Raw genomic sequence first — 27,068 nt, forward strand, 5'->3', positions numbered from 1 at the left:
AGACCAGGCTCATGCTGGGAGGTGGGCCATGACCTCCGAGGCCTCTTCTGGAAGCCACGGTGCCAGGTGGGGACCCACCCTAGACGTGTGGGTCACAGGGAGAGGGGGAGCGTTGGCCTCCAGGGAGGCAGGGTGGTGCCCAGCACACCGGGGCCTTCACACACCCTGGCCAGGGGGAGGCAGTGCTAGGCCCACCCTGGTCCCCAGAGCCCCTTGGGGCACGAGGAGGGACGCACACTCAGTGCGGCTCTGGACAGGGAACCGCCAGGGTTGGCTTCCTGTCTGCCAGGGACCCCCCCCGTGGAGCAGGTCCCTTCCTTGCAGTTGGGGCATCCCCCTTTTCTTCTGCGGAGAGCTCTGAGGAGGGGCCTGGCCGGTCCACCACAGCGGAATGGGGGAGCGGGGAGGCTGCTGGGTGGCCGAAACTCCTTGGGGACTTTGCTCCAGGAACACCTTGCAGTCTGTAGTGAGGCTCCCAGCCCAGGGCCTGGCTCGGGCTTCAGGGGCGGGCAGGTGCAGGGCAGCCTGGGCTCAGTCTCTCTGGGCCTCTGCTAATCGGAAGTAGACGGTGGGACTAGAAAGCCCCTCATCCCGAACTCCTGCAGCGCCTCTGTGGTCACAGCCTGGTCATCAGTGCCACTCAGAACACCGAGCCCTGGCTCGAATCCCCTCTTCCAGGACCATAGATGTCACAGCCTTGGCCCTGTTTTGCCAGCCCGAGACTGGGAGCAAGGGCACCTGTCCTCCCACAGAGGGAGACCCCGGGGTGAAGGTGTGGGAGGAAGCTGGGACCCCCAGGAGGAACCGAGCTCAGGGCCTGGGGGTCCTGGCATTGGGCAAAGGCAGGCGACTTGAGGGCTTGCCTGTCCCCGGCTCACATGGCTCAGCCCTACAGATAAGAGAGGTGGGGGTGTCTGGGCCTTCAGGGGTTCCACTGAGTACCCAGGCAGAGCAGACGACATTCAGGGCTGGGGGACTCAGGCACTCACTGGATGGACAGACGGACAGACACCTGCTGTGCCAGGCCTGCCAGACCCTCCGTACACAGCACTGGTTTCTTCCTGAGGCTAGTGGCTGGCTAGGGGCCTCTCCACGTGCTCATGGCCAAGACAGTCGGCCAGGCCAGCCGCAGTCCCATTCTGCTCCAAGTCGGGTCTGTAAAAGCAGCTGACTGCAGCCTGTGCAGCCGCTCGGGCCGGGTCTCAGGCATCCACTCTCTGACCCCCGTCCCCACCTGGCCTTGGCGGGCGCAGGAGCGGGATGCTGCGGCGGCGGGCGCAGGAAGAGGACAGCACCGTCCTGATCGATGTGAACCCCCCTGAGGCAGAGAAGAGGGGCCCTTATGGGAGCACAGCCCACGCCTCAAAGGTAACAGCGCCCAGAAGGCCCTCCCCTGGCTGTGTCTGTGCCCCCACCCTGGGCCCAGAGCTTTTTGGGGGTGGATGGGCATCACCGTGTTTCCCTGGCATCCCCTGGCAGCCCCAAAGCCCTCGCCACCCTGTCCTCAGCACACAGTCGGATCGCCGCCCACCCTGGCCCGGTCAGGCTGCGGAGAACTGAGCAGATTCCGCTGATGTTCAGACAGGAGTCCCGGGAGGGTGAGCAGGGCCTGGCCAGGCAAAGGCAAGGCCAGGGCAGGGCCACAGTGGCACCCAGGTCCATTTGTCACCGGGAGGCCACTGTGGGGAGAAGCTGGGTCCCAGGCCCTAAGGCCATGCAGGAGGCCCTGACCATGGAGGGCCCTCTTCCTGGTCCTCCTGGGCCCCATGTCTGCTGTTTGCCCCAGCAGCCCACAGGTGGACATGGGGTCTCTTCCTGCCGCCCCAAGCACAGCTGAGATGAGCCTCCAGGGAGGGCACAGGGCCTCTCACCCGGAGCACCCAGACACTCAGTCGCCACGGCCACCTGTGTTCTCAGGGCCACTTTGGGAGCAGTGTGGCTCCCTCTCCCTGGAGAGGACCGGCACCCTGGTCCTCGCCATGCTTCCTGCCAACCTGACCCTTGCCATGGGCCTGGCCCAAAGAGAAGGGGAGCCGGCTGGAGGCGCAGGGCTGCCGGTGCCCTCTGGCCCTGCCTACCACCCCCCGTGCCTCCGTGTCCTGTGCCCACATGCAACGGAAGGGCTTCCCCAACCTTGACCCCCAACCCCCAAACATTCTTCTGTGGTCCTGAGTGTCCTGGGGCAGGGTGGGGTGGGATGGGTATAGTCATCCTGGGCAGATGCTGATATGCTCCTGCCTCCTCCATGCCTTCCAGCCAGGTAGACAGCAGGTGGCTGGCTGCGGAGCTGGGAGCCCTGCCAAGCCCCGGATCGGTGAGCCCCTCCCAGCATCTGTACCATGCCCGTGTTGGTCCTGAGGGTGGGGACAGCTCTGGGGTGCCCACAGGGGCAGCAGGCCAGGGTGGCCTCCTCAGTAGCCAGGTGCTTGGGGGCCAGTTGCACTGGGGTGAGGGCCTGGGGTGAGCAAGCCCCAGTGGAAAGAACAGCAGGAAGGGGAGCTCCCTTCTGATGGGGTGGGCCGGGAGGGCTCTGGAGAGCGGACTGGGCGGCCCCTGCCTCCTCCTCCCGTCCCCTCCACCATCCTCTAGCTGTTGAGTCACAGCTCAGGCCGGTTCTGGCTCTTATCTCTTGCACCCCACCCCTTTTGTACCTTCAAAATCTCTTTGATCCACCCCCAACCCACTGCCTATTCCTGCCTGGAGCTACCACCGACTCCCCGGGGATTGCACAGGCTCCAGCTGGGCTCCCAGCACTCACCCCGCCAGCCTGCTGTCCCCCCAGCACCAGAGAGACCCTAACCTACCACTAGGGTGGCTGCTACTTAAAATCACACGTGTTGATGAGGATGAGCAGGAACTGGCTGACTTGTGCGTTGCTGGAGGGAGTGTAAAATGGTGCAGCTGCTGTGGAAGACAGCAGTTCCTCTGAGGATTAGGCGCACAGGTCCCATAAGAGCCAGCACGTCCACCCCGGATGAGCGCTCGCAAGCACTGAATTTGGGTCCCGGGTGGGGGCTCCCAAGCGCTGGATGTGGGCCCTGGGCGGGGCTCACCAGCACTGGATGCTGACGCCAGCTCATTACCCCTGCAGTGTCATCCACTGTGGCTGGAAGGGGTGCATTCCTCTGCTGGGCCTGTCATAAGAAGTACTACAGCCCTCGGGGCTTAGATGGCAGAACTTTCTTTCTCCCAGTATGGGGGCTGAACTCCAAGGTGAAGGTAGCAGGGATGGTGGCTCGCAGGGGCCTCTCTCTGGCTGGCATACACACCTTCTCCCTGTGTGCTCACACCCTGGGGCTCTTCCTCCTCTAAGGACCCTGGTTGTGGTGGATGAGGGCCCACCCTAATAGCCATCAAGTCTCCTCGATGACTTAATCTGCAAATACAGTTACATTCTGAGGACTTCGGGTTGGGTCTTTGATATTCAAATTTTGGGGAAACATAGTTCAGCCCATATCAAGGTGGAAGCGTTCACCTACAGATCAGCAAAATGTGGCATTTACATCCAGCGGATTTATTCAGCCTGAAAAGGCGGAAATTCTGACACAGGCTGTGCAGGGGACGAGCCTCGAGGACGTTGTGCTACGTGAACTCAGCCAGTCACAAAAGGACAAACGTGACTGCACTTGTCTGAGGCCCCAGAGAGTGGAATTCAGAGAGGGAGGGCAGACTGGTGGGCACCAGGGGCTGGGGAGCGGAGGGGGAGTTAGTGCTTCGTGGCTGTTTTGTAAGATCGGAAGAGCCCTGGGGATGGACGGTGCTGATGGCCGCCCAAGAATGTGAATGTCCTAATGCCAACCACCTGGACACTACTTAGAAGTGGTTAAGATGGTTTTTTGTTTGGTTTTCTTTTTGTTTTTCTTCTTTTTTGGGATGAGTCTCACTCTGTCACCCAGGCTGAAATGCAGTGCCTCCATCTCAGCTCACTGCAACCTCTGCCTCGTGGGTTCAAGAGATTCTCCTGTCTCAGCCTCCTGAGTAGGTGGGAGTGCAGGTGCGTGCCCACGCCCAGCTAACGGTTGTATTTTTTAGTTGAGATTCGGTTTCACCATGTTGGTCAGACTGGTCTTGAACTCTTGACCTCAGGTACCTGTCTCGGCCTCCCAAAGTGCTGGGATTACAGGCGTGAGCCACTGTGCCCAGCCACAATAAGATATTTTAGGAGAGAGAGACAGAGTGCCCACGTTCTCATAACTTTTACTATAGTATATTGTTATATTCAGTTATTGTTCATCTCTTACTGTACCTAATTCATAAATTAACCTTTACCACAGGAGTGTGTATCATGGGTGTGTACCTGTCGTAGCTATGTACAGCAAAAGGCAGTATATACAGGTTTGCTGCTCTCCAATTTCAGGCATCCACTGGGCTGTGCAGATAAGGGGGGACTCGGCCGTCCTTACTCCTCAGCATGGGCTGAGAGTCTCCGCTGGAGGACCAGGGTGTTTCAGCCAGAGCTCAGATTCCCCAGCAGGTGTATCCTCTAGAATCTTTGTCAACCATCGGCCTCCAGCAGCTGCTTAGTGTGTGAATAGCTCGGTGCTCCAAGGCCTGGGGGATTGTCTCACAGACCTGGTGGTTCCGTCTTCTTCCCAAGCTCCCCCCTTTGCAGAACCTAATTCAGATGCCCACTGGCTTCACCCACCAGTGCCTCTGCTTGGGCTCTGTTGCCCTGCCCTGTGGTTTGGGAAATGCCCCAGGAAGAAAGCCAGAGTGAAGGCAGGGCTCGCCTCGCACGCTCCTCTGCTTGCGAAAGTCTGCGCCCAGCAGCCATTGCCATCTCATGCCAGAAAAGCAGGGGCTTTGGAAATTTTCTCCAGCTTTGATGGTTCTCTAGCAGCAAGGGAAGTCTGAAAGTGACTTAACCTGAAGTCCCTGAAGACCCCTTTAGGAGTCTGGGACTTATCTGCAGGGGTGGGAAGCCATAGCAGGGATCTCAGCGGGCCCCGCCCCAGCCCCTCTCCAGGCCTCCGTTCCCCACCCAGGCCGATGCGGGGCTGTCCTAGAACCCGGAAGGCTGGGACCAGGGAGGGGAGCGTCCAGTGCCTGGCTCCCCCTTGCGCCCCACTGGGATGCTGGCAGCCCTTCCCCGGGCCGGCAGCCGCCACTCAGCCATGCTCCCGCCTCTGTCCCTGTTGGTTCCCAGCAGACTTCGTCCTGGTTTGGGAGGAAGACCTGAAGCCAGACCGGCCGCAGGACAGTGCTGCCCGGGACAGAACAGACGTGCACAGGACCTGGCGGGAGACCTTTCTGGATCATCTCCGTGCTGCTGGGCTGCGAGTAGACCAGGTGTGTGGAGGTGGTCACGTGACTCATGACCTTGCCACTCTGAGGGCATGGTGTCCAGAGCCCTGGAGCAGATCAGGCCCCAAAGTCCTGCTGGACACCCCACCTACTGTGAGCTCCCTGTGGCTGGGCAGCTGCTGCCCACGGGCTGGGGTAAACACTGATCCCTCCTGGCACACAGCTCCTGCATGGAAGTCAGAGCCCTCAGGGGTTCTGACACTACCTTTGACATTCAGCCGTCCCACCTCCAACATCAAAGCCTTGTGTAGACGTGTCATTTGTGATTATGACACTCAGTGTGCTTACAGAATTAACAGCTTAAAGAGTCCTTTCACAGGCTAGGCTCAGTGACTCACACCTGTAATCTTAGCACTTTGGGAGGCCGAGGCAGGCGGATCACAAGGTCAGGAGTTCGAGACCAGCTGGCCAATACGGCCAATATGGTGAAACCGTGTCTCTACTAAAAATACAAAAAAAATTAGCTGGGCGTGGTGGCGCATGCCTGTAATCCCAGCTACTCAGGAGGCTGAGGCAGGAGAATTGCGTAAACCTGGGAGAAGGTTGCAGTGAGCCGAGCTCGCACCACTGAACTCCAGTTCAGCCTGGGGACAGAGCGAGACTCTGTCTCAAAAAAAAAAAGTCCATTCACATGTTTGATTTCAGTAATAATGGAAGGTACCATTTAGAATCATTTAAGCAACAGGTCCAGGGAGCGTGAGAAACAGGAACCAGCTGTGAGGGTGCTGGGTGTGCGGGTGCAGGCGGGGCTTGGAGCAGCTGGTGATTGGGGCACAGAGCCCAGCTCTCACCCTGTGGCGTCCCTGCCCCTCACTGCCAGGTCTGTCCACGCGGCTCCCTCCTCCTGCACCCTCTTCCCACCACCTCCCTCTGTTCCCCAGGAGCAGGCTGTGCTATCACCTGTCCTCTCCCTGTCCGCAGAGTCATCAATCCTGAGTTTTATGTTAATCACACTCGTGATTTCTTTACCATTTTAGCACCAATTTCACATCATCAGGCAATTCAGCCTGGCTCTGTCTGTTTGAGCGTGGCAGAGCAGAATCGTGCATGGGGCCATTCCTGTGGTGAGGCCCGCCCGTGTGGTCATTCCATCGGAGACCGCTGCTCCAGGCCCGCCCTCACCCTGCCGCAGGCAGCTCCGCGTGTGAATGCACCAGCCTTTGCTTATGGATGCCTGTGAGAGTGGACATCTGACTTGTTCCCAGTCCGGGATGATTGTGAAAATCAGCTGCTGTCAGTTGATTCGTGTGTGTGCCCGTGTGCAGGAGCCTCTCCTGGGAGCAGGGGTTCCGGGCAGCGGCATGTGCACATGGCCACCCCACTCCCCCATATGGCGGCCACCATCTGCAGTGGGCTGAGGCCCCTTGCTCTGTGTCTTCTCAACACTCGGTACTGTAGACTTTTATCATTTTACCAATCAGTTGGGACACAGTGGTGGCCAACCATGGGGTGTGTGTGTGTGTGTGTGTGTGTGTGTGTGTGTGTGTGTATTTTTGAGATGGAGTCTCACTCTGTTGTCCAGGCTGGAGTGCAGTGGCAAGATCTCAGCTCACTGCAACCTCTACCTCCCGGGTTCAAGAGATTCTTTGGCCTCAGCTTCCTGAGTAGCTGGGATTACAGGCACCCGCCACCATGCCCAGCTACTTTTTGTATTTTTAGTAGACATGGGGTTTTGCCATGTTGGCCAGGCTGACCTCAGGTGATCCACCCACCTCGGCCTCTCAAAGTGCTGGGATTACAGGTGTCTGCCGCCACCCCTGGCCTCACCATGGTTTTCATTTGCATGTTCCCTGCTTTTTAACTGTCACTTTAGGTTCAGGGGCACATGTGCAGGTTTATTACATAGGTCAGCTCATGTCATGGATTCGTTGGACAGACTATTTCACACCTGGGCACTTACTACACAACAGTTATTTTTTCTACTCCTCTCCCTTCTCCCTCTCTCCACCCTCAAGTAAACCTCAGCATCTGTTGTTCCCTTGTGTCCACATCTTATCGTTTAGCTCCCTCTTATAAGTGAGAACATACAGTATTTGGTTTTCTGTTCCTGAAAAGTTTGCCAAGGATAGCGGCCTCCAGCTCCATCCACCTTCCTGCAAAGGACATGCTCTTATTCTTGTTGATGGCTGCGTAGTATTCCATGATGTGTGTGTGCCACCTCTTCTTTATCCCGTCCACCACTGATGGGCATTGAGATTGATTCCCTGTCTTTGCTGTTGTGAGCAGAGCTGCAGGCTGAGCACTCTTCACACGTATGGTCCATTTCTGTTTCCAACACTGTGAATTGCCTTTTTGTGTCTTTTGCCCTTTTTTCTATTGGGTCACTTGCTTTTTTCTTTTTTTTCTTGAGACAGGGTCTTGTTCTATTGCCCTGGCTGGAGCACAGTGGTGCAATCACGGCTCACTGCAGCCTCAATTTCCCGAGGTTCAAGCCATCTTCTCAACTCAGCCTCCTGAGTAGCCAGGACTACAGGCCCACACGACCATACCCAGCTAATTTTTTTTAGTTTCTGTAGAGATGAGGTGTCACTTTGTTGCCCTGACTGGTCTGGAACTCCTGGGCTCAAGCAATCTGCCTGCCTTGGCCTCCCAAGTCACCTGCCTTATTTTTTTGAGACAGGGTCTGACTCTGTCGCCCAAGCTGGAGTGCAGTGGTGCAGTCTTGGCTCACTACCACTGTCTTCCGGGTTCAAGCATTTCTCCTGCCTCAGCCTTCTGAGTAGCTGGGATCACAGGTGTGTACCGCCACACCCGGCTAATTTTTGTATTTTTACAAAAAGAGATGGGGTTACCCCACGTTGATCAGGCTGGCCTCGAGCTCCTGACCTCAAGAGATCTGCCAGTCTCAGCCTCCCAAAGTGCTGGGATCACAAGCATGAGCCACCACAGCCGGCCCCACCTGCCTTCTTTTCCTTATGAAGGCTTAGGAGCTTGTTGTCTGTTCTTGCCATTAGCCATTGCTGGTTCATGTGTGACAGACATCTTTCCCCTGTCCTGGCTGGCTCACGTGGCCATCATGGTGTCCTGGTTGGTTGTGACCTGCCGTGGACTGTTAGCCCTGCGTCCGACTCCCTCCACTTTCCGTGCCTTTCTTCCCCTCGCTCACCTCATTCCCATGTGTCCTATGCCTTGTCCAGAACACACATGGAGCAGCCCCCACTTGCCATTCATCCTCCCCACCCCAGGCTGCCACCCCCGCTATCCCTGGCTTCCTTCCAGGGCCTTCTCAGGTGTTGGCACATGGAACCCACAGAGCTACCAGCCCCCTACTCCTGAGTTTGGACCGGCCTCAGAGTCTGGGAGGCAGAGATGAAAAGACAGCTGCCTTTACGGTAGAAAAGGCTGATGGGATGGTGTGGTCCCATGAGTCTGCAAGGTCATCATCCAGACTTGGATAGGGCTGCTCTTCAGCTGAGGGCGGGGGGACTACTGCAGGGGACGCTACTGGCCCCAGCACACTGCCCAAGGTGCGCCCGGTCTTCAGTCCACAGGACGGCTCCCAGCATTCCATGCACATCGCAGCCAGCCGGGCCCAGTTCTGCCCTCCATTCTTCCACCTCGCCCAAGGTGGGGCTGGGGCTTTGGCATTTGGGGAACCCCAGATGGCTGTGAGGAACATGAGGGCTGAGGACCCCTGGACTAAGGGCATGGCTGAAAAGCATTTACACACTCAGAGGAGGCACTTGTCTATTAGACTGAAGATCCCGGTCTCAAGCCACCCCGGGCTCCAGGAGCGCCTGTCACATGTTGGCACACATGCACAGACAGCAGTCCACGCATACACACACACACACACACACACACAGAGAAATGGGTTTGTGGACAACATGCATGTACACCGGGTGACTGATCAAAGGTGAGGTGACCTTTCAATATTGAAAACGAAAAGCTGGAGGCGCTGCCCCTCAAGCCAGGAGGTGGGCAGGGGTCAGCATGGTCTGGCCAGCTGGGGGAGGCTGCAGGTGACGCCCGCCCCAACAGCGTGCTGTGTCTGCTGTGAATCTGTTGCTGGGGCCCACTCCCACATGGGGGCTGTCAGGCCGGGCTGGCTTTCAGGGGCACCACCGTGGGAGCAGATGTCATAGCTCAAATGGGAGATTCAAAGCTGGTGGTTACCAGGGCTACAGAAATGCCAGGCTTTTCCTGAGAGTTCGAATGGACACACATGTGCACACGTGTCCCGCACATGCACCCTCAGGCTCTCACGGGGCCCTGGGTGCCTGCAGCTTGACGTCCAGGATGGGGACAGCGCAGTGCACTATGCTCTCCTCAGCGCCTCCTGGGCTGCTCTCTGCTACTATGCCGAAGACCTGCGCCTGAAACTCCCCCTGCAGGTACGTGGGAAGGTCAGGTGTGGGGCCCTCACCAGGGTTATTTGCTCCCCTAATACCGAGGTCAGCGACGCGGACAGCCCTGGGAGGGCTCCTCCTACCCACCCCAACACCAGGCCCCAAGAAACCTCGCTGGGCAAACAGGGCAGGTGGTGGCCCCCCGAGGTGGGCTCATGGACGGTGGAGCCAGGTGAACAGTGTGTATGCACTGAGCTGACCGCTCCGAGCCCAGGGCCCTGCTGAGGACCTGGGGTAGAGAAGACTGGCTCCCGGTGACCTCAGGAAGACATGCCTGGATGAGGTCCACCACCCACTGCATGTGCTGGCCTTGACCCTCATGGCATGTGGGTGGCAGAGACACCCTATTCACTGTTCCTGTCCCTTTTCCACTCAAGGGGCTCTGGGCCACAGACTGACAAGCTGAGCGGCCTCAGCCTGTGGCCCTGAGGGGGGAAGGGCTCGCCTGGGCCCTGAGAGGGGGAGAGGGGCTCACCTGGGCCCTGAGAGGGGGAGGGCCTCGCCTGGGCCCAGAGAAGGGGAGGAGCTCCTTGGGCCCTGAACAGGGGAGGGGCTCACCTGGGACCTCAGAGCAGGGAGTGGGCTCACCTGGACCTCAGGAGGGAGGGGCTCGCCTGGGCCCTGGGTGGGGGGGCTCCCTGGGTGCTGGCAGGGCTGCCGCACTCATTCCCTCTGCTGGTGCCCCTTCACCCATTGACCAGTTTGCAAACTTGCACAGCCTCCACCCCGACCTGGGGGATTTGCCCTCCCCTCGGGAGTGGGAGGAGCCACCGACTTCTCCTTCCAGGAGCTACCCAACCAGGCCTCCAACTGGTCGGCTGAGCTGCTGGCGTGGCTGGGCATCCCCAACATTCTGCTGGAGGACGTGCCCGATGTGCCCCCCGAGTACTACTCCTGCCGGTTCAGAGTGAGCAAGCTGCCACGGTGAGGCAGGGGCCCCACCGCGGAGCGAGTGGGACTCGGTGGATGAGTGAGCGGGCTAGGTGCTGCCCCCAGACTCTCCTCACTGGCATTTTTGGCGGGGAACTGAAGCCAGGTGGGCGCGCTCACTGCGTGTATTTCCAGAAGCCGCTGCATCAGCCAGGCCAGGCCAGGGCGGTCGTGCTGCTGGACAGACCTGCCAAGGCCTAGTGGCTGGACATGCAAGATCCAAGTCCCACCAGGCACGTTTGTCGTGGGGCAGCACGGTACCCGCTCACCACGGTCTCTTGGGGCCTGGGCGACTGTGGACACAGAAAACAGGGACGTGTTCGGCCCATGCTGGCTCCCAGTTCTCCCTCCTGGAAACTACACCTGTGTTGTCCCCACAGAAATGACTAGGCAAAGCCAGTCCCTCTGGCACCAGGCCACAGACTGCAGGAGCCCAGAAGTGGCAGGGATGCTGTCGGGGGCCAGTGCCGAAGGTGGCCTTTCTGCCACATGGGATGCCTCCTTTAGGGGCTGGTGGGAAATTCAACCACCCATGGCTTCCCGAGATTCCGGTTTCCCAGGGAGGCCCCCGCCCAGCCACTGTCCACACTGCCCGAGCACACCCTTGGCCCAGTGCCGGAGCTTCGGGGCAGCACACAGGATGGGGGGGCGCAGCCTGGTCCTCTGCACCGCCCTGCCCTGTGCCCAAACGCAGTTCAGGTCCCCCTGCCCTGTGTGTGGTGAGGGGGCCTGGGTATCTGGGGCCCGCTGTGGCCTCCTGTTCCTGGGGAAGGCCGGAGGCCACCTGGTCTCCCGGGGTGAGGACTGTGTGCGCAGGCGTGTGCTCCTGCACCTGTGCCCCAAACGCTCTGCACTGTTCACATGCCCACAGCTTCCTCGGGAGTGACAACCAGGACACCTTCTTCACAAGTACCAAGAGGCACCAAATTGTGAGTGGGCGTCCCTGCTGCGGCCCCAAACCTGGACCCGGATCTGAGGATGCTGCCAGCTCCCAGCCTCCGTGGATGCAGGAAGGCTCAGTTGAGATCAGAGGGTGGAGGCGGAGGCCTGGAGGCTTTGGAGGCTTTAGAGGCTGACCTTACCTCACTATACAGGGCAGGCCATGGCCTGGGATTGGGGCGGGGTGGGGAAGGGCCCAGTGCCTCTCCAGGACCCCAGGGCTCAAAATAGATATTGGATTTATGGACCAGTGGGACAGCCGAGACCAGCCCCAGGCAAGGTGGATCCTGCTGGCTGGGAGCAGACCCGCCCTGACTGTCCTCCAAGGATGGGTGGCAGCAGGTGCAGGCAACCCGGCAGGAGGCTGGCTCTGAGGCCTGTGGGCAGGAAAGGGCCAGGCCAGGCCTGCCCAGGAGAGGCCCTGCTGACCACCATGGAGACACAATCCCATGGGGGGCAGGGCACACCCTGGACACAGCTGACTGCCAGGCTACTGTGTTTACCGTCACCCAGGGTGTGGGTCCAGAGTGGGCTGTGCACAGCCAGGTGGGGCCCAGCTTAGAGTGCAGACTCAACCCTACATGGTGTGTGGCTCTGGTCAAGGCCTCCGAGCCTGCAGAGTGGGAGAGTGAACGCCACCCAGTGCAGGGGCGTCCTGAGTATGAGGTGGTGACACAAAGCCCCAAGCCTTTCCGTTAGATAGCTGTTGTCACCAGAAGGCTGCGGGAGGCCGTCCGTGGCCTTGGCCTGAAGACAGGCTAGTGAGGATGTGTCACGTGACAGGTGACCTCCGCCATCCTCCACACCCCCTGCAGCTGTTTGAGATCCTGGCCAAGACCCCGTACGGCCATGAGAAGAAAAACCTGCTTGGGATCCACCAGCTGCTGGCAGAGGGTGTCTTTAGCGCGGCCTTCCCACTGCATGATGTGAGTTAGGGGCTAGGGGCTCCAGCCTGGGCATGGGAGGTGGGTCCCCTTGGGTCCTGCTGGCCCCCAGGGAGGTGGGTGTGGGGCAGGCATAGTAGCTGGCACCCAGGAGTCAGAACACTAAACGCACACACATTCGGTGACATGGCAGGCCATGCCGTGGCCCTTCCAGGGCCTCAGGTCCAGCTCTGCTGGGACTACAGCCCACCCTGTGGTGCCTAACATGGGAACAGGCTGGTCCCTGGGGTCTACATGCTACTGCTCAGGCTCTCTGAGTAGCTTCTCTTGCTGGGAAAGACAGTGAGGTCTCCTGTCCCCCTCCAGAAGCTGGGGTAAACTGAGGCAATGCCAAAGAGGGCACTGACCACAGCAGCTGCCGCTGCACCTGTTCCTGTCAGCCTCAATCATCCCTAAGAAAACAGCGGCCTGGGGGGCAGGAAGCTATTTACTCACCCCCCCCACTGGGTCTCCCCCTCAGCTGAGCAGGGGAGGGGCATCACAGGCACCCAGGGCATCAGGGTCTTGGTCAGACCCGAGCCCACTGCTGCGTGGCCGTGGGGCCAGTCCTGCCCCAGCGCCGTCATGAGGGTAAAATGAAAAGTGGGTGTGGAAATGCCAGGTGTCCCACCTCACTGGGGCGGTGCAGCCCCTCCTACCAGCCAGGGCTCAGGACGCACAGCACGGAACACCAGCCTGGGGAATCTCCAACCCAGAGACGGTGCTGGGCCTGGACCACAACCACTGGCTTCTCCCAGGGTGGCCTCTCCAGGCCCTTCAGCCCAGGAGTCAGAGGGGCCTCGCCACAGAGAGGTCCTACCAGACTACCCCGAACCCACCTTCCACATGATTCTATTGTTTTTTTCACGTGGCAATCCCAAATTCCCAGGCTGGTCTGCCCGTGTCCCATGAAGCCCCCGCACCTACAACAGAGCTCAGGGGGTTAAATAGAGGGAGCCTCCCACCCACAGGCCTCTCGTCCCCAGGGCCCCTTCAAAGCACCCCCAGAGGGCCCACAGGCTCCGCGCCTCAACCAGCGCCAAGTCCTGTTCCGGCACTGGGCGCGCTGGGGCAAGTGGAGCAAGTACCAGCCCCTGGACCACGTGCGCAGGTACTTCGGGGAGAAGGTGGCCCTCTACTTCGCCTGGCTCGGTGAGTCCCCTCGCTGGCCCCAGACCGCCTGGGCTCCCCCAGCTTAGCTTGTCTCAGGTGGTAACAGTTTGCTAGTTCGTGCCCCTGAAGTGCAGCGTGCACGGGAGTTTGGCCGGTGGGCGAAGCTCTCGACCTGGCCTCACTGACTCCCAATGAGCTGCGCTCCTGGCTCCCACCCAGCCCAGTCACTCTAACTGGGTGCCATGACTACACTGCGCTCTGGCCTTCTTGTGCCCCAGCAACAGTGCTGAGAACCCCTTCTGAGGGTGGGGGGTCTCTCCTGACTCCCTCCCCGACTGTCACTGACTCCCCAGATGCAATCCATGAGGCCCTGGGGCCACTCTAGGAACATCCATCCCAGGGAGGTCGCCCCTGCCTGGGTCCAGGCCAAGCCTCTCACCTCCAGGCAGGTCAGCACCTTCTAGATGTCCATCTGTCTGCCCTAGGCAGCCCCAGGGCCGTTCTTCCTGGGTCCCGACTGCCCTCACCCTGCTCCACTCTCAGTGCGCTCGCTTCCCCATCCTGGGTCAGCCCTAACCCTTTCATTCTGTACTCCAGAACTTCCAAAGGCCTTTCTCATCCCCACACACTGCCCCACAGTGGACCCAGACAGTGATGCTGGCGGCGGCAGTGGGCGGGGCTGGCGGCTATGGAAGGACAGCCGGGGCACAGTCTTTCGGCAGAGGCATACCCCTGTGTGCCAGGACCCACCTGGCCGTCTCGGGGCCCGAGCACCCTGCTGGGACAGCACGCCAGGCTGGGGGCGGCTGGGGTGGCTGGGGCCTCTGGGGCAAGTAGGGCCAAGGCTGCATCTGAGCTCCAGGCAGACGCGTTTCACAGCAGTCACTGGCAAGCAGAGGAAGGCAAGAGACAGGACACCAGGTCCGGGTCGGGACTAGTCCCATGGAGGCAGATGGGGGTGCATGCTGAGGGCCTGGGGTAACAAGGGTATGTGCCTCTGGTTAGATGAGGCAGGGGCCAGTGTGGGGGTTGGGTGGTGGGGAGCGAGGCACCCGGAATGACCTGCAGTTTCCCTGGGGCTGGAACAGGAGGGTGCAGTCCTCGGTTCTGTGGTGAGCAGGACGTGGAGGGACTTCTCCCGTCCATCCCAGGCAGGTTGGTTAGAGTGAGGAGAGGCATCCAGAGGTGGAAAGCCGGGTGGGCTGGAGCCCTGGGAGTGCTGGTGTCAGTCATGTGGCAGGGGTGTCCAGAGTCTAGGGCAGAGGCCCAGGGGTGTGGGGCCATGCCACAGCTGCCAGGGAGAGCTGCGCCCCTCTTGGCTTCCTCACATTGGGCCCCAGCCCCCTAGCTGGGCGGAGAGTGGGTCCCTGGGGGACAAGCATGGCTGTGCAGACCCCTACCTGGGCCCCATGCCTGGGTTTCTAATGGTGGACCCCTGCCGTCCCCATGCAGGGTTCTACACCGGCTGGCTCCTGCCAGCAGCAGTGGTGGGTACGCTGGTGTTCCTGGTGGGCTGCTTCCTGGTGTTCTCAGACATACCTACGTGAGTGTTCTGTCAACACAGCTCTGGGGCCCGGTGCTGAGCCTCCAGAGGGGTGTGGGGCAGGGGGACCCTGTGCAGGGGAAGGGTCTGTGCAGAGAACTGGTGATTGAGGGGATTGATGAGCACATGCCTGTCCTCAGGAGTGTCATAGAGAGCCCTGTGGACGTGGCTGACAGGCTGGTAGGTGGGCAGGAGTGCTCCCAGTCTGACACAGGTGAATAAGAATGCTCCCAGGCTGACACAGGTGGTCAGGAGTGCTCCCAGGCTGACACAGGTGGGCAGGAGTGCTCCCAGGAGGACACAGGTGGACAGGAGTGCTCCCAGGCTGACACAGGTGGTCAGGAGTGCTCCCAGGCTGACACAGGTGGGCAGGAGTGCTCCCAGGCTGACACAGGTGGACAGGAGTGCTCCCAGGCTGACACAGGTGGACAGGAGTGCTCCCAGGCTGACACAGGTGGTCAGGAGTGCTCCCAGGCTGACACAGGTGGACAGGAGTGCTCCCAGGCTGACACAGGTGGTCAGGAGTGCTCCCAGGCTGACACAGGTGGGCAGGAGTGCTCCCAGGAGGACACAGGTGGGCAGGAGTGCTCCCAGGCTGACACAGGTGGGCAGGAGTGCTCCCAGGCTGACACAGGTGGACAGGAGTGCTCCCAGGAGGACACAGGTGGACAGGAGTGCTCCCAGGAGGACACAGGTGGACAGGAGTGCTCCCAGGCTGACACAGGTGGGCAGGAGTGCTCCCAGGAGGACCATAGGTGGTTAGGAGTGCTCCCAGGCTGACACAGATGGTCAGGAGTGCCCCCAGGAGGACACAGGTGGTCAGGAGTGCTCCCAGATGACAGGTGGACAGGAGTGCCCCCAGTCGGACACAGGTGAATAGGAGTGCCCCCAGTCGGACACAGGTGAATAGGAGTGCCCCCAGTCGGACACAGGTGAATAGGAGTGCCCCCAGTCGGACACAGGTGAATAGGAGTGCCCCCAGTCGGACACAGGTGAATAGGAGTGCCCCCAGTCGGACACAGGTGAATAGGAGTGCCCCCAGTCGGACACAGGTGAATAGGAGTGCCCCCAGTCGGACACAGGTGAATAGGAGTGTCCCCAGGCTAATTTTATTGGTACTAACTTGTTTATTATAATAATGTAAGATTTCTTACAATGTTAATAAGTGAGTGGGCTTGTGTTTTAAGTTATCATAGAACGAAAATTTTGGAAACTTATCTCATACATTGTCATGGCATGTATTTTAAAACAATGTTTTTTGGGCCAGGCGCTGTGGCTCAAGCCTGTAATCCCAGCACTTTGGGAGGCCGAGGTGGGTGGATCACAAGGTCAAGAGATCGAGACCATCCTGGTCAACATGGTGAAACCCCGTCTCTACTAAAAATACAAAAAATTAGCTGGGCATGGTGGCGCGTGCCTGTAATCCCAGCTACTCGGGAGGCTAAGGCAAGAGAATTGCCTGAACCCAGGAGGTGGAGGTTGCAGTGAGCCGAGATCGCGCCATTGCACTCCAGCCTGGGTAACAAGAGCGAAACTCTGTCTCAGAAATAAATAAATAAATAAATAAAACAACGTTTTTTTTTTTAAGAAATGCTGGGCCTGGCAAAGGTAGTGGTGGCAAGAGCAAGCGTCCCCTCCCCTGCCAGCTCCTACCCCTCACCCCATGCCTTGCAGGCAGGAGCTGTGTGGCAGCCAGGACAGCTTCGAAATGTGCCCACTTTGCCTCGATTGCCCTTTCTGGCTGCTCTCCAGTGCCTGTGCCCTGGCCCAGGTATGAGAAGGGGTAGGTGGGGTGGGGCATTTGGGAGTAGGGGGATAAGGAGAGTGGCCCCCCTGGTCCCAGTCCTGACTACCTGCAACAGCCCTGTCCTACTTGTCACCACATAAAGGTGAGCTCCTTAACGTTTGTTCTCTCACCTGGAATTGGAGTCATGCCTGGCCCCTACCTCCCAGCAAGTGCCTACACACAGCAGTGGCTCATGTCAGTGCTGCCAACTCACGGAGACCCCCCATGCCAGGATGCTAGCCCCGGCACTCTGGGGGAACCTGGCCCTTGGCTCCAAAGCAGACAAACCCTGGAGCCCTAAGGCTCTGCACAGGCAGAACCAAAGGTTTGGACTTCTGAGCAGAATTCTCAACTTACGAGACCTGGGCAGGAGGCTCCTGCAGTCTCTGAGCCCCACCGTCCCCACGCCCACCCGGTGTGCTTCCTGGGTCTGTCCACCTCCCAGGGGCCTCATGGCCTTGCTTGTATCCCACACACACTGGACCCAGAGCCCTGGGCACCGGCAATGGGTCACACACCCATTGACCTCACTCCTGGGTATCCACCTGGGTCTTTCCTAGGACCACAAATCGGACTTAAAACAGCAGAAGCTTAATCTCACAGACCCGGGCCCCAGTTCAGAATCAAGGTGTTGGCAGGCTGGGCTGGTTCTGGAGACATGGCCCCAGGCCTCTCTCCTAGCTTCTGGTGCCGCTACTGGCAGTCCTGTCCTCCCTGGCCCTGGCTGCCTCACTCGTCTCTGCTTCTGTCTCCACCTGGCCTTCCCCTCTGGGTCAGGTGCTGGTTCCTCTTCTCCCCTCTTGTTAGACTTTGTCCAGGGTACTCTCATCTGGAGATTCTTAACTTACCTCTGAAAGGGCCTCATTCAAATAAGATTACCTTCTGAGGTTCCTCATGAACATGTCTTCTGGGGGCCAGAATTCAACTCAACTACAGTTCAACCTCCAACCTCTGTTCCCCAAAACTTCAAGTCCATCCCATGTGCAAAATACACCCACCTCATCCCGACATCCCCGGGTCTCACCCCTTACAGAATTAACTCTAGGTCCAAAACCCATGAAAATATCATCAGCTCAGACAGTCCCAAATCATAGCCTCAAAGTCAAGTGTGGGTGAGACCTGGGTGTGAGCCATCCTGAGGCGAAATTCCTCTCCATCTGTGGGTCTGTGCTTCCAAAACGCAGTGGGGTGTGTGGGGCGGGGATGCACCCTCCGTTCCAGGAGGGAGGAACAAGGGGCCTCCAGTCTTGAGCACGTCTGGACGCGCCCCATCCCCGCCACAGGCTGGCCGGCTGTTCGACCATGGAGGCACCGTCTTCTTCAGCTTGTTCATGGCGCTGTGGGCTGTGCTGTTCCTGGAGTACTGGAAACGGAAGAGTGCCACGCTGGCCTATCGCTGGGACTGCTCCGACTACGAGGACATTGAGGTGAGCCGTCCCCACTGGGCCATCATCACGCCCAGTGAGGGCGGCCACTGAGCACCGGCTCCCTTCCAGGAGAGGCCTCGGCCCCAGTTTGCCGCCTCAGCCCCCATGACAGCCCCGAACCCCATCACGGGTGAGGATGAGCCCTACTTCCCCGAGAGGAGCCGTGCGCGCCGCATGCTGGCGGGCTCCGTGGTGATCGTGGTGATGGTACGTGGTCCTCCTGCACACGTGAGGGGGTTTTGTCCACCATCCCACCTTGGTGCTGAGGCCAGATGTCTCCTCTGGGCACAGAACCCTCTCTCCCTGCAGCGGCACCCACGTGCCTGGGCTCCGGGGAGGGGCTGAGCCTGGGGCTCGGCTGTCGGGTCCTGGCTGAGAGCAGGTGTGAGTCATGCAGAGGGCTGGGGAGGATCTCCCCGTGGGTGTGGGCATGGGGCATCTTTCAAGCAAGGAGGTCGGTTTCAAGGAAAAGAGAGGCAGATACGCAGCAGGGGAGTTCCCCGTCTTGCCTTCCAATCAAAGGGCTTCCTAATAGGTCCCCTCCCACCCCTGCCAAGATGTCAGGAATCCCCAGTTCCTGGGGCGGAATGGCTCTCTGACACTCACAGTGGCTGCCTTGATGCCCAGATGTGGCCCAGCCTCTAACCCTAAACCCACCCACCTCTGCCTGAACAGCCCACCAGGAAGGACACAGCCTGGGAGCACGGCGGGGCTGGAGGTGGGGGGCTTCCTAGAGGAGGCAGTGCGAGGGCCAGAGTGGACTAGCAGGTCAGTGGGGCCATGGCCTGAGGGTGAAGGAGCTCACAGGCCTCCCCGCCCTGCAGGTGGCCGTGGTGGTCATGTGCCTTGTGTCTATCATCCTGTACCGCACCATCATGGCCATCCTGGTGTCCAGGTCGGGCAACACCGTCCTCACTGCCTGGGTGAGCCTCTGCCGGCTGCCTTGGGGGGTCCGGAGCAGCCTCTCGTCCGGCTCTGACCGCCTGTCTTCCATCAGGCCTCGCGCATCGCCAGCCTCACAGGGTCTGTGGTGAACCTCATCTTCATCGTCATCCTCTCCAAGATCTATGTGACCCTGGCCCACGTCCTGACACGGTGGGGTGAGTGGGCCGGGGCCAGCCAGGTGCTGACCAGGCCCCCTGCCAGCCCCAAGCCAGCATGACTGTCACTCGCTGACACGAAGGGTCGCTCATTTCTATTTCTTTCTTCTTTGTGTGTTTTTCTTTTGAGACAATCTCACTCTGTTGCCTGGGCTGGAGTGCACTGGCCTCCCCAGCTCGAGGGGTCCTCCTGCCGCAGGCTCCTGAGTATCTGGGACCACAGCACGCCCACTGTGCCCAGCTGAACTTTTTTTTTTTGGAGATGGGTCTCACTATGTGACCCAGGCTGGTCTTGAGCTCCTGGTCTGAAGTGATGATTCTCCTGCCTGGGCCTTTCAAAGTGCTGGGTGACAGGTGTGGCAGAGGCACCTGCTTTTCTTTCTCTTTCTTATTTTTTGTTTCTGGCACCCCAGGTGGGACACAATTCCTGGTTTGGGATGCCAGTGCCTCCATTTCTAAATGTGGTACAGACTGGAGGCGTCTGAGCCCCCCCGAGGCCCCCTTAAAAGAGTAGTCAGTGGGGCCTTCCTGGGGAAAAAGGACCCTGGGGGCACCCAAGCACCTGAGGAGAGGAGTTCTCGCCCCTCCACAGGGTCCCCTCCAGGCTGTGAGGTCCCCAGGCAGGAGCCATCCCTGTAGAATAGGGCCACTGAGCTTCTCCGGGTGGCGTGGGGATGGGCCGCTGGGCTGGGGAGTCGGGGGCCTGCCAGTTCTTCCCTCTTCCTTCCTCTCCCCTGTCTTCTCTTTCCCTGTCTCATTTCCTGAGGACAAACATGTATGGACCAATCCATCCCTTCCGCAAGCTGCCGCCTGTCACCAGCACTGTTCTAGCCCTGGGGGTGAATAACCTTGAACAAAAGCTGCCCGCCCTGCCCTGGAGCCGGGTTCTAGCAGGGGCCGCAGGGTGGAGGGGGGCTGCAGTGCTGGGGAGGCAGCGCCTCCTGGTGGGCAGCCAGGGGAAGGTGGGTGTCAGGAGAGACCTGAGATTCCCAGTACTCCGCAGCCAAGGGCAGGGCCCTGAGGGGAGCCGCCCAGCTGTTTCTGCAACTGTGGGGCATTGCACCTCCCATAACCTTTAGCCTTTTATGCTCCCACCTCTGGCACCTGCACCGGGGCCCAGTCCCCTGCACGGCCTCGGCCTCGAGCCTCGATTCTGTTCCTCTGACCCAACCCCTGACCACTGGCCCGCGAGCACATTAATCATTAGCGTTGGGATACAGGGCGTCACCCAGTTTCCCAGCCCCCTCAACATGTTTTGGGTGACTTTGGAACTGTCACACTTTTTGCCCCCGTCTTTGAATCTCTTTAAGATATCTGGATGATACGGCCTTTTCCTCAGCCCTGCGTGGCGAGCTGGTCCTAGGAGAGGGGGCGTCTGGTTGGATGCTGGGGACTCCCCCAGGGACTCAGCCTGGGCTCTCTGTGCCACAGAAATGCACCGCACACAGACTAAGTTCGAGGACTCCTTCACCCTCAAGGTGTTCATCTTCCAGTTTGTCAACTTCTACTCCTCCCCCATCTACATTGCCTTCTTCAAGGGCAGGTGGGTGCCCCCTCCACCCTGGCCACGGCTCATCCTGCTTGGTTCTGCTCATGTTTCCCAGCTGTGTGGGCCCCGGGCTTCATCCAGCATGCTCAGGGAGGGTGGAGGATGGAACAGGAGACCCGGGCAGGGAACGGGGGCCATCTGCCCAAACAAGGGCTGCCCACCTCTTGGTCCCCCCCAGCTCAGGGGTCCACAGGAGGCCATGTTGCTGCCTGGAGTCCACAGGTTACGCCCCACCAGGGCAGGCGCGACAGCTCTGCTCAGGCCTCCCTCCGAAGCCTGGGAGGTGGGGGCAGACAGGCAGGAACCTGGCAAGGCTCGTGACCTTAACCTTGCCCCAGGTTTGTGGGACACCCAGGCAACTACCACACCTTGTTTGGAGTCCGCAGTGAGGAGGTGAGTGTACCTTGGCTGGGCTGGCTGCTGAGCCGCGTGCTCCTCTCACTGCCCGTCCAGCTTCAACTTGGGGGCACTTCTTCCTCCCACGCTGGCCGCCTCATCGCCCAGCCAGGGCTGGCCGTGTAGCTGCCCACTAGGATTCCCAGCCTCTCTTCACCACTTATTCTCACCCCAGTGTGCCCCACTGACACATCCTAGACACTTAGGCTGGGTGCAGTGGCTCACGCCTATAATCTCAGCACTTAGGGGGCAGAGGGAGGAGGGGCGCTTGAGCCCAGGAGCAGGAGACCAGCTTGGGTGACACAGCGAGACCTCGCCTACACACACACACACACACACACACACAAAACAAGCCAAAAGACCTACCTCACCCAAGTTGTCCCAGCCGTATTCCTCTTTCCCCATTTTAGCCCAGTTCACGCCTGAGACAAGTGCAACCCATTACCACAGATGCAGGGTCTCTGGCACGCGGGGGCCGCAGAGGCTGGCTTCCCTCATGGGCTTGGTGTGCTGCGGCCATGGCTGTCACAGTTCTCCCCACCAGCTTGCATGCTGCGGCCGGCTGTGCTTAGTGACTCCATACCTTTTTTTCCTTTACTTATTATTTTGAGATTGAGTTTCGCTCTTGTTGCAGGCTGGAGTGCAATGGCATGATCTTGGCTCACCGCAACCTCCGCCTCCCAGGTTCAAGCGATTCTCCTGCCTCAGCCTCCCGAGAAGCTGGGATTACTGGCATGCGCCACCATGCCTGGCTAATTTTGTATTTTTAGCAGAGATGAGGTTTCTCCATGTTGGTCAGGCTGGTCTTAAATTCCTGACCTCAGGTGATCCGCCCGCCTCAGCTTCCCAAAGTGCTGGGCTTACAGTGACTCTGTAAGAACCAGGTGTGAACCTGGTTTTTCAGAACGTAAATGGAAGTTGCTGTCATGCAGGGATCCCTGCAAAGCAGACCCCGAGACAGATTCTGGTGCAAGTAACTGACATGTGCATCACCCCAAAAGCTGTCTCCGCTGTGCCACTGACCCTCCAAGACACGTAGAAAAGCCCTCAAAACTGTCCCCAGTACACGGCATAGCCCGTCCTGGGTGAGGGCCAGGCACGCCCCAGTAGCCGGGTCACAGGCAACAGGGCGGGTGCATCTGGAGCCATCCATAGGTGACCTCTGGGCTGGGGCATAAGTGGGCCCCTGCTGAGAGCCTGGCCTGGAAGACCACCTTTTGGAGGAGGAGGGCAGAGAAGAACTTCTAATGGGGCCTGGGCCATGAGTCAGCCCAGCTGCAGAGTGGCTGCCCCTGAAGAGATGCTATTTTCCTGTGAGAAGGGAAAGGGCAGGCTGGGGATGGAATGGGGGTGTGGCTGTGTGTGCCACAGTGGACCAGCCAGAGGACTTTCCCTTGTAAGTAAGAAACTGGCTTAAACAAAAAGGAGTTTCCTTGGCTCCCGTGCGGAAAACGCTCAGGGCGCTGCAGGCTCAGGGAAGAATGATCCAGGTGCTTAAAATGCTGCCCTGCTGTTCCCAGCATGGCTGTGTTCTCAGAAAGCTGCTCCCCACCTGGAGGGAGACAGAGCACCCCTTGCAAGGCACGGGCTCCCAGGAACTCCCTAGGTCCACCTCAGTGGCTTGAACCAGGTCCCCGACTGGGGGCTGCCCTGTGGGTCTGTGTCGTCAGCTCCATGGAAGCCCATAACTGGGGTCTCCAAAGGAAAACGGCGGTGCCATTAGGTTAATAGAGCAGCGCCCCCTGCGGCCGTTCAGAAGGGAGGTGGGGGCTGGGAAGAGGGCCGGCCTTGAGACCAGAAGGATGGGCGGGGGAGTGGCAGGTCCCTCTCCTGGCTGACCCGAGCCCTGCTTCTGCAGTGCGCGGCTGGAGGCTGCCTCATCGAGCTGGCACAGGAGCTCCTGGTCATCATGGTGGGCAAGCAGGTCATCAACAACATGCAGGAGGTCCTCATCCCGTGAGTCCCCCACTCTGCCCTGGTCCATCCCAGGACCAAGGGACCCCAGGGCACCTGGGAGTAGCAGCCTCCAGCCTGGCCCTAGCTGGGAGAAGAGGTGAAGGGGAGGCAGGGTCGCTCCCTTCCTGGACATTAACACCTTGTGTGGGGAGGGGAATGAGGAGCGTGCTGGGGCCATGTGCCCCGGGCTCTGGGCTGCCCACCCTGCAGTTGCCCTGTGGCTGGCTGAGGTCTTCTGGGTTATGGCTGCGGAAGATGCTCCCTCTGGGACCACCTTTGACTGGGGAGGGGCCTGGGTTCCTGGGCCCAAGGCTGGGGTGATGGCTCCATCCATTCAGAGATGCTTTGGCAGGGCCAGAGTGTTCCTTGGTGTCCCCAGCCCCCAACACAGAGCAAGAGGGAAGAGGAAAAAGAGGCCCCAGGTTGATCCTCAGACACATGTCTGCCTCATATGCCCTTGCCAGGTACCCCTGACCACAAGGCTCCCATCTCCCTAATGCCACCTCTACTGGCAGTCACTGTGGCCCCATCAAGGCAACTGGGTCTCCCTCACAGGCCAGAGTCCTTCAAGGGGGCTGCCCAGGGCCTCTCCTCCCACTCAAGGCCAGATTGACTTGACCACCCTCCCAGCACCTCCTAAACACCTGATATCCCCCCAGAAGGCAGCTCCCAAGTCAGCACTGACTTTCCTGGGCCACCACAAGTGGCTGTTGGGAGACGGTGACGGTGCCACACCCCGAGAGGATGGCCCTGCCTCTTGGGACTACTGGGGCTATGAAGCCACACAACCATAAGGTGGAGGGCGGAGCTCCGTGCCTGGCAGGAACAGGGCGTGGATGAGTGACAGTGTGATAAAGTAACATGCACACATGCCCCCATGCAGGGCAAACCCAACATGTGGGCGGCCATGGCATCTGCTTTCCCTGGCACACGACAGTGGCCCTCATCCATTCCCTCCCAGCCTTGGCAGAGCTCTTGGCACTGTTTGCAATTCTGGGGGGGGGCCATTTCCCCTAAAGCCTTAAGGAACAATGCAGGGGTCTGGGAGGGTGGACTGTCCCCCCAGTTAGACCGACGGACACAGACGCTCTCACTGAATCCCATCTGCAAAGGTGTCGGCCCCCACTGGGGCCCCTTGGCCCTAGACCCGCCCCTCCCTGTTGTTCTTTAATTGCAAAGCGACAGGTTGGTCCTGACCACATCTTGCCCAGGACTGTAGCAGCCACTGAGACCCAGTAGGAGCAATGGCCATTTTGCTGTATTCCCGTCCCCAGGAAGCTAAAGGGCTGGTGGCAGAAGTTCCGGCTTCGCTCCAAGAGGAAGGCGGGAGGTTCTTCAGGGGCTGGCCGGGAGCCCTGGGAAGCCGACTATGAACTTGTGCCCTGTGAGGGTCTGTTCGACGAGTACCTCGAAATGGGTAGGAGCCCGGTAGCAGCTGCGGCAGTGGCCCGCGCCCAGGGGAGGGATGGGCAGCCACTTGCTCAGGGGTCTTCCAGCCTGACTACAGCTGTCCTGAAATGTGCTTTGGGGTGGGGTAGGGACAGAGGATTAGGTCTGAGAAGAATCCAGAAAGGTATTATTTTCCGCCCCCGAGAGTGCCCGGGAGGGTCAGCTCAGGACTGGGGGGCTCCGGCACAAGGAGGAGGCCCTGGGGCAGTTGCAGAGTTCCCCTGAACCAGAGCAAGGGAATAATTAGGACAGAGGCTCTCCGAGGGTGAGGCCGCACTGGGAGGCAGCGGCCTGGAGAGAGACGTCCCCAGAGGTCTCCACGCCCACGCTATTTGCTGGACCTACACCTGTCACCTTGCCAGGTGGCGGCTGGTGCCCGAGGCTCACTGCCTGCACGGGTGGTGCACTCAGGAGGCGGGTCTGTGGCGCTTGTGCTGCCCCGGCAGTGCAGGATCTGACTCTAAGCTGACAAAAGGGAGAAGGAATCAGGCAGCTGTTTTTTGTTTTGTTTTGTTTGAGACGGAGTCTCGCTCTGTCACCCAGGCTGGAGTGCAATGTCGCGATCTCAGCTCACTGCAACCTCTGCCTCCTGGGTTCCAAGCGATTCTCCTGCCTCAGCCTCCTGAGTAGCTGGGATTACAGACGCACATCACCACGCCCAGCTAATTTTTGTATTTTTACTAGAGACTGGGTTTCACCATGTTGGCCAGGCTGGTCTCGAACTCGTGACCTCAGGTGATCCACCCGCCTCGGCCTCCCAAAGTGCTGGGATTACAGGCGTGAGCCACCGCGCCTGGCAGGCAGCTCTTAACCTAGCAGGCGGGCACATGAGCCAGCAGGCCCCGGAGCTCCCCAGGGTAGAAGCGGCATCTGTGGAAAGGGACCAGGCCAGTTCCCAGGGTGAGGAGTGGACGCCCTGACCCACCTCCACTGTACCCTGGACCCCGACGATCTCACTAGTAATTCCCACAGAAGACCAGGAACCCCTTCCAAAGAGCGGTTTCCTAACGGCTGCCCTGAGGAGTGAGCGGAGAAGCCGGATCGGAAGCAGTTTCTGCTCCCAGTCCCGCCCCGAGTTAGTCCCTCAGTTCACTGAGCCCAGGAAGGGCCGTGACCAGCCAGAAACGGGAGCGCAGGGCAGGACAGCGGCCTGGGCCTGGTCAGGGGAGGTGGCCCGGGCGCCGCGCGGCGCAGGACGAGGGAGACCAGCAGGCGGGGGTGGCACCACGTGGACCGGCCGGTCCTCCTTGGGGGGCGCGTTCCCAGGGCTGGGGGCGGACAGTGGCGGGAGCTCGGCGGTGCCCCCTGCCCCGCAGTGCTGCAGTTCGGCTTCGTCACCATCTTCGTGGCCGCCTGTCCGCTCGCGCCGCTCTTCGCCCTGCTCAACAACTGGGTGGAGATCCGCCTGGACGCGCGCAAGTTCGTCTGCGAGTACCGGCGCCCGGTGGCCGAGCGCGCCCAGGACATCGGCATCTGGTTCCCCGTCCTGACGGCCATCACGCACCTGGCAGTCACCAGCAACGTGAGGGCCTGGCGGGGGCGGGAGGGGGCGGTGCGGGAGCCGGAGTGGGGAGGAGCGGGGGCTGCCCCTCGCCGACTCTCCCGCGCCTGCCCTCCCGCGCCCAGGCCTTCCTCCTGGCCTTCTCGTCCGACTTCCTGCCGCGCGCCTACTACCAGTGGACCCGCGCCCACGACCTGCGGGGCTTCGTCAACTTCACGCTGGCGCGCGCCCCGCCCCACTTCACCGCCGCGCACAACCTCACCTGCCGGTGAGTCCCGCGCCAGGTGTAGGGGCCGGGGAGGCAGGAGGGGCGGATCCTGCTCGCGCGAGAGGCCTTTGCGGGGCTAAAGGGCAAATCGCAGATTCTGTTGCCAGTGGCCGTGGACGCTGCAGAGCGCACGGGGTGTGCATCACCCGCATCTGGAGGCCTCCTTTGTGATCTGCGTATAATGAAGTTTTGCATGTGTTTGAAGTAAACTTGAAAAAAATCATAGTCTCCTAATTTTGGAGAAAATCTAAGGCCGGGCGCGGTGGCTCACGCCTGTAATCCCAGCACTTTGGGAGGCCGAGGTGGCTGGATCACAAGGTCAAGAGATCGAGACCATCCTGGTCAACATAGTGAAACCCCGTCTCTACTAAAAATACAAAAATTAGCTGGGCATGGTGGCGCGTGCCTGTAATCCCAGCTACTCAGGAGGCTGAGGCAGGAGACTTGCCTGAACCCAGGAGGCCGAGATCGCGCCATTGCACTCCAGCCTGGGTAACAAGAGTGAAACTCTGTCTCAAAAAAAAAAAAACTCTAA

At 59.9% G+C, this 27,068-nt stretch overlaps 1 protein-coding gene across 6 annotated transcripts in view; it reads left to right on the forward strand.

Moving 5' to 3' along the window:
• Window positions 1-27,068, forward strand: part of ANO7 (anoctamin 7) — a 31,792-nt gene continuing 4,724 nt past the window's right edge. For 2 of the 6 annotated variants that reach the window (XM_054258369.2, XM_035306352.3), the window contains exons 1-21: window positions 1-66; window positions 1,254-1,368; window positions 2,257-2,314; window positions 5,150-5,289; window positions 9,531-9,638; window positions 10,441-10,577; window positions 11,455-11,512; window positions 12,338-12,448; window positions 13,432-13,597; window positions 15,011-15,101; window positions 16,776-16,872; window positions 18,171-18,314; window positions 18,384-18,521; window positions 19,139-19,237; window positions 19,312-19,414; window positions 20,846-20,957; window positions 21,302-21,356; window positions 23,218-23,315; window positions 24,590-24,732; window positions 26,081-26,286; window positions 26,391-26,533. In XM_054258369.2, the coding sequence (XP_054114344.2) occupies window positions 29-66; window positions 1,254-1,368; window positions 2,257-2,314; window positions 5,150-5,289; window positions 9,531-9,638; window positions 10,441-10,577; window positions 11,455-11,512; window positions 12,338-12,448; window positions 13,432-13,597; window positions 15,011-15,101; window positions 16,776-16,872; window positions 18,171-18,314; window positions 18,384-18,521; window positions 19,139-19,237; window positions 19,312-19,414; window positions 20,846-20,957; window positions 21,302-21,356; window positions 23,218-23,315; window positions 24,590-24,732; window positions 26,081-26,286; window positions 26,391-26,533 (2,360 nt within the window). In that variant the 5' untranslated portion in view covers window positions 1-28. Of the gene's footprint in view, window positions 67-1,253; window positions 1,369-2,256; window positions 2,315-5,146; window positions 5,290-9,530; window positions 9,639-10,440; window positions 10,578-11,454; window positions 11,513-12,337; window positions 12,449-13,431; window positions 13,598-15,010; window positions 15,102-16,775; window positions 16,873-18,170; window positions 18,315-18,383; window positions 18,522-19,138; window positions 19,238-19,311; window positions 19,415-20,724; window positions 21,357-23,217; window positions 23,316-23,667; window positions 23,780-24,589; window positions 24,733-26,080; window positions 26,287-26,390; window positions 26,534-27,068 lie in introns of those variants that run through there. The other 4 variants (XM_078328990.1, XM_035306355.3, XM_078328991.1 and 1 more) reach the window with 4 other exon arrangements.

This window comes from Callithrix jacchus, chromosome 6 (genome assembly GCF_049354715.1).
Source record: "Callithrix jacchus isolate 240 chromosome 6, calJac240_pri, whole genome shotgun sequence".
Lineage (NCBI taxonomy): Eukaryota > Metazoa > Chordata > Mammalia > Primates > Cebidae > Callithrix > Callithrix jacchus.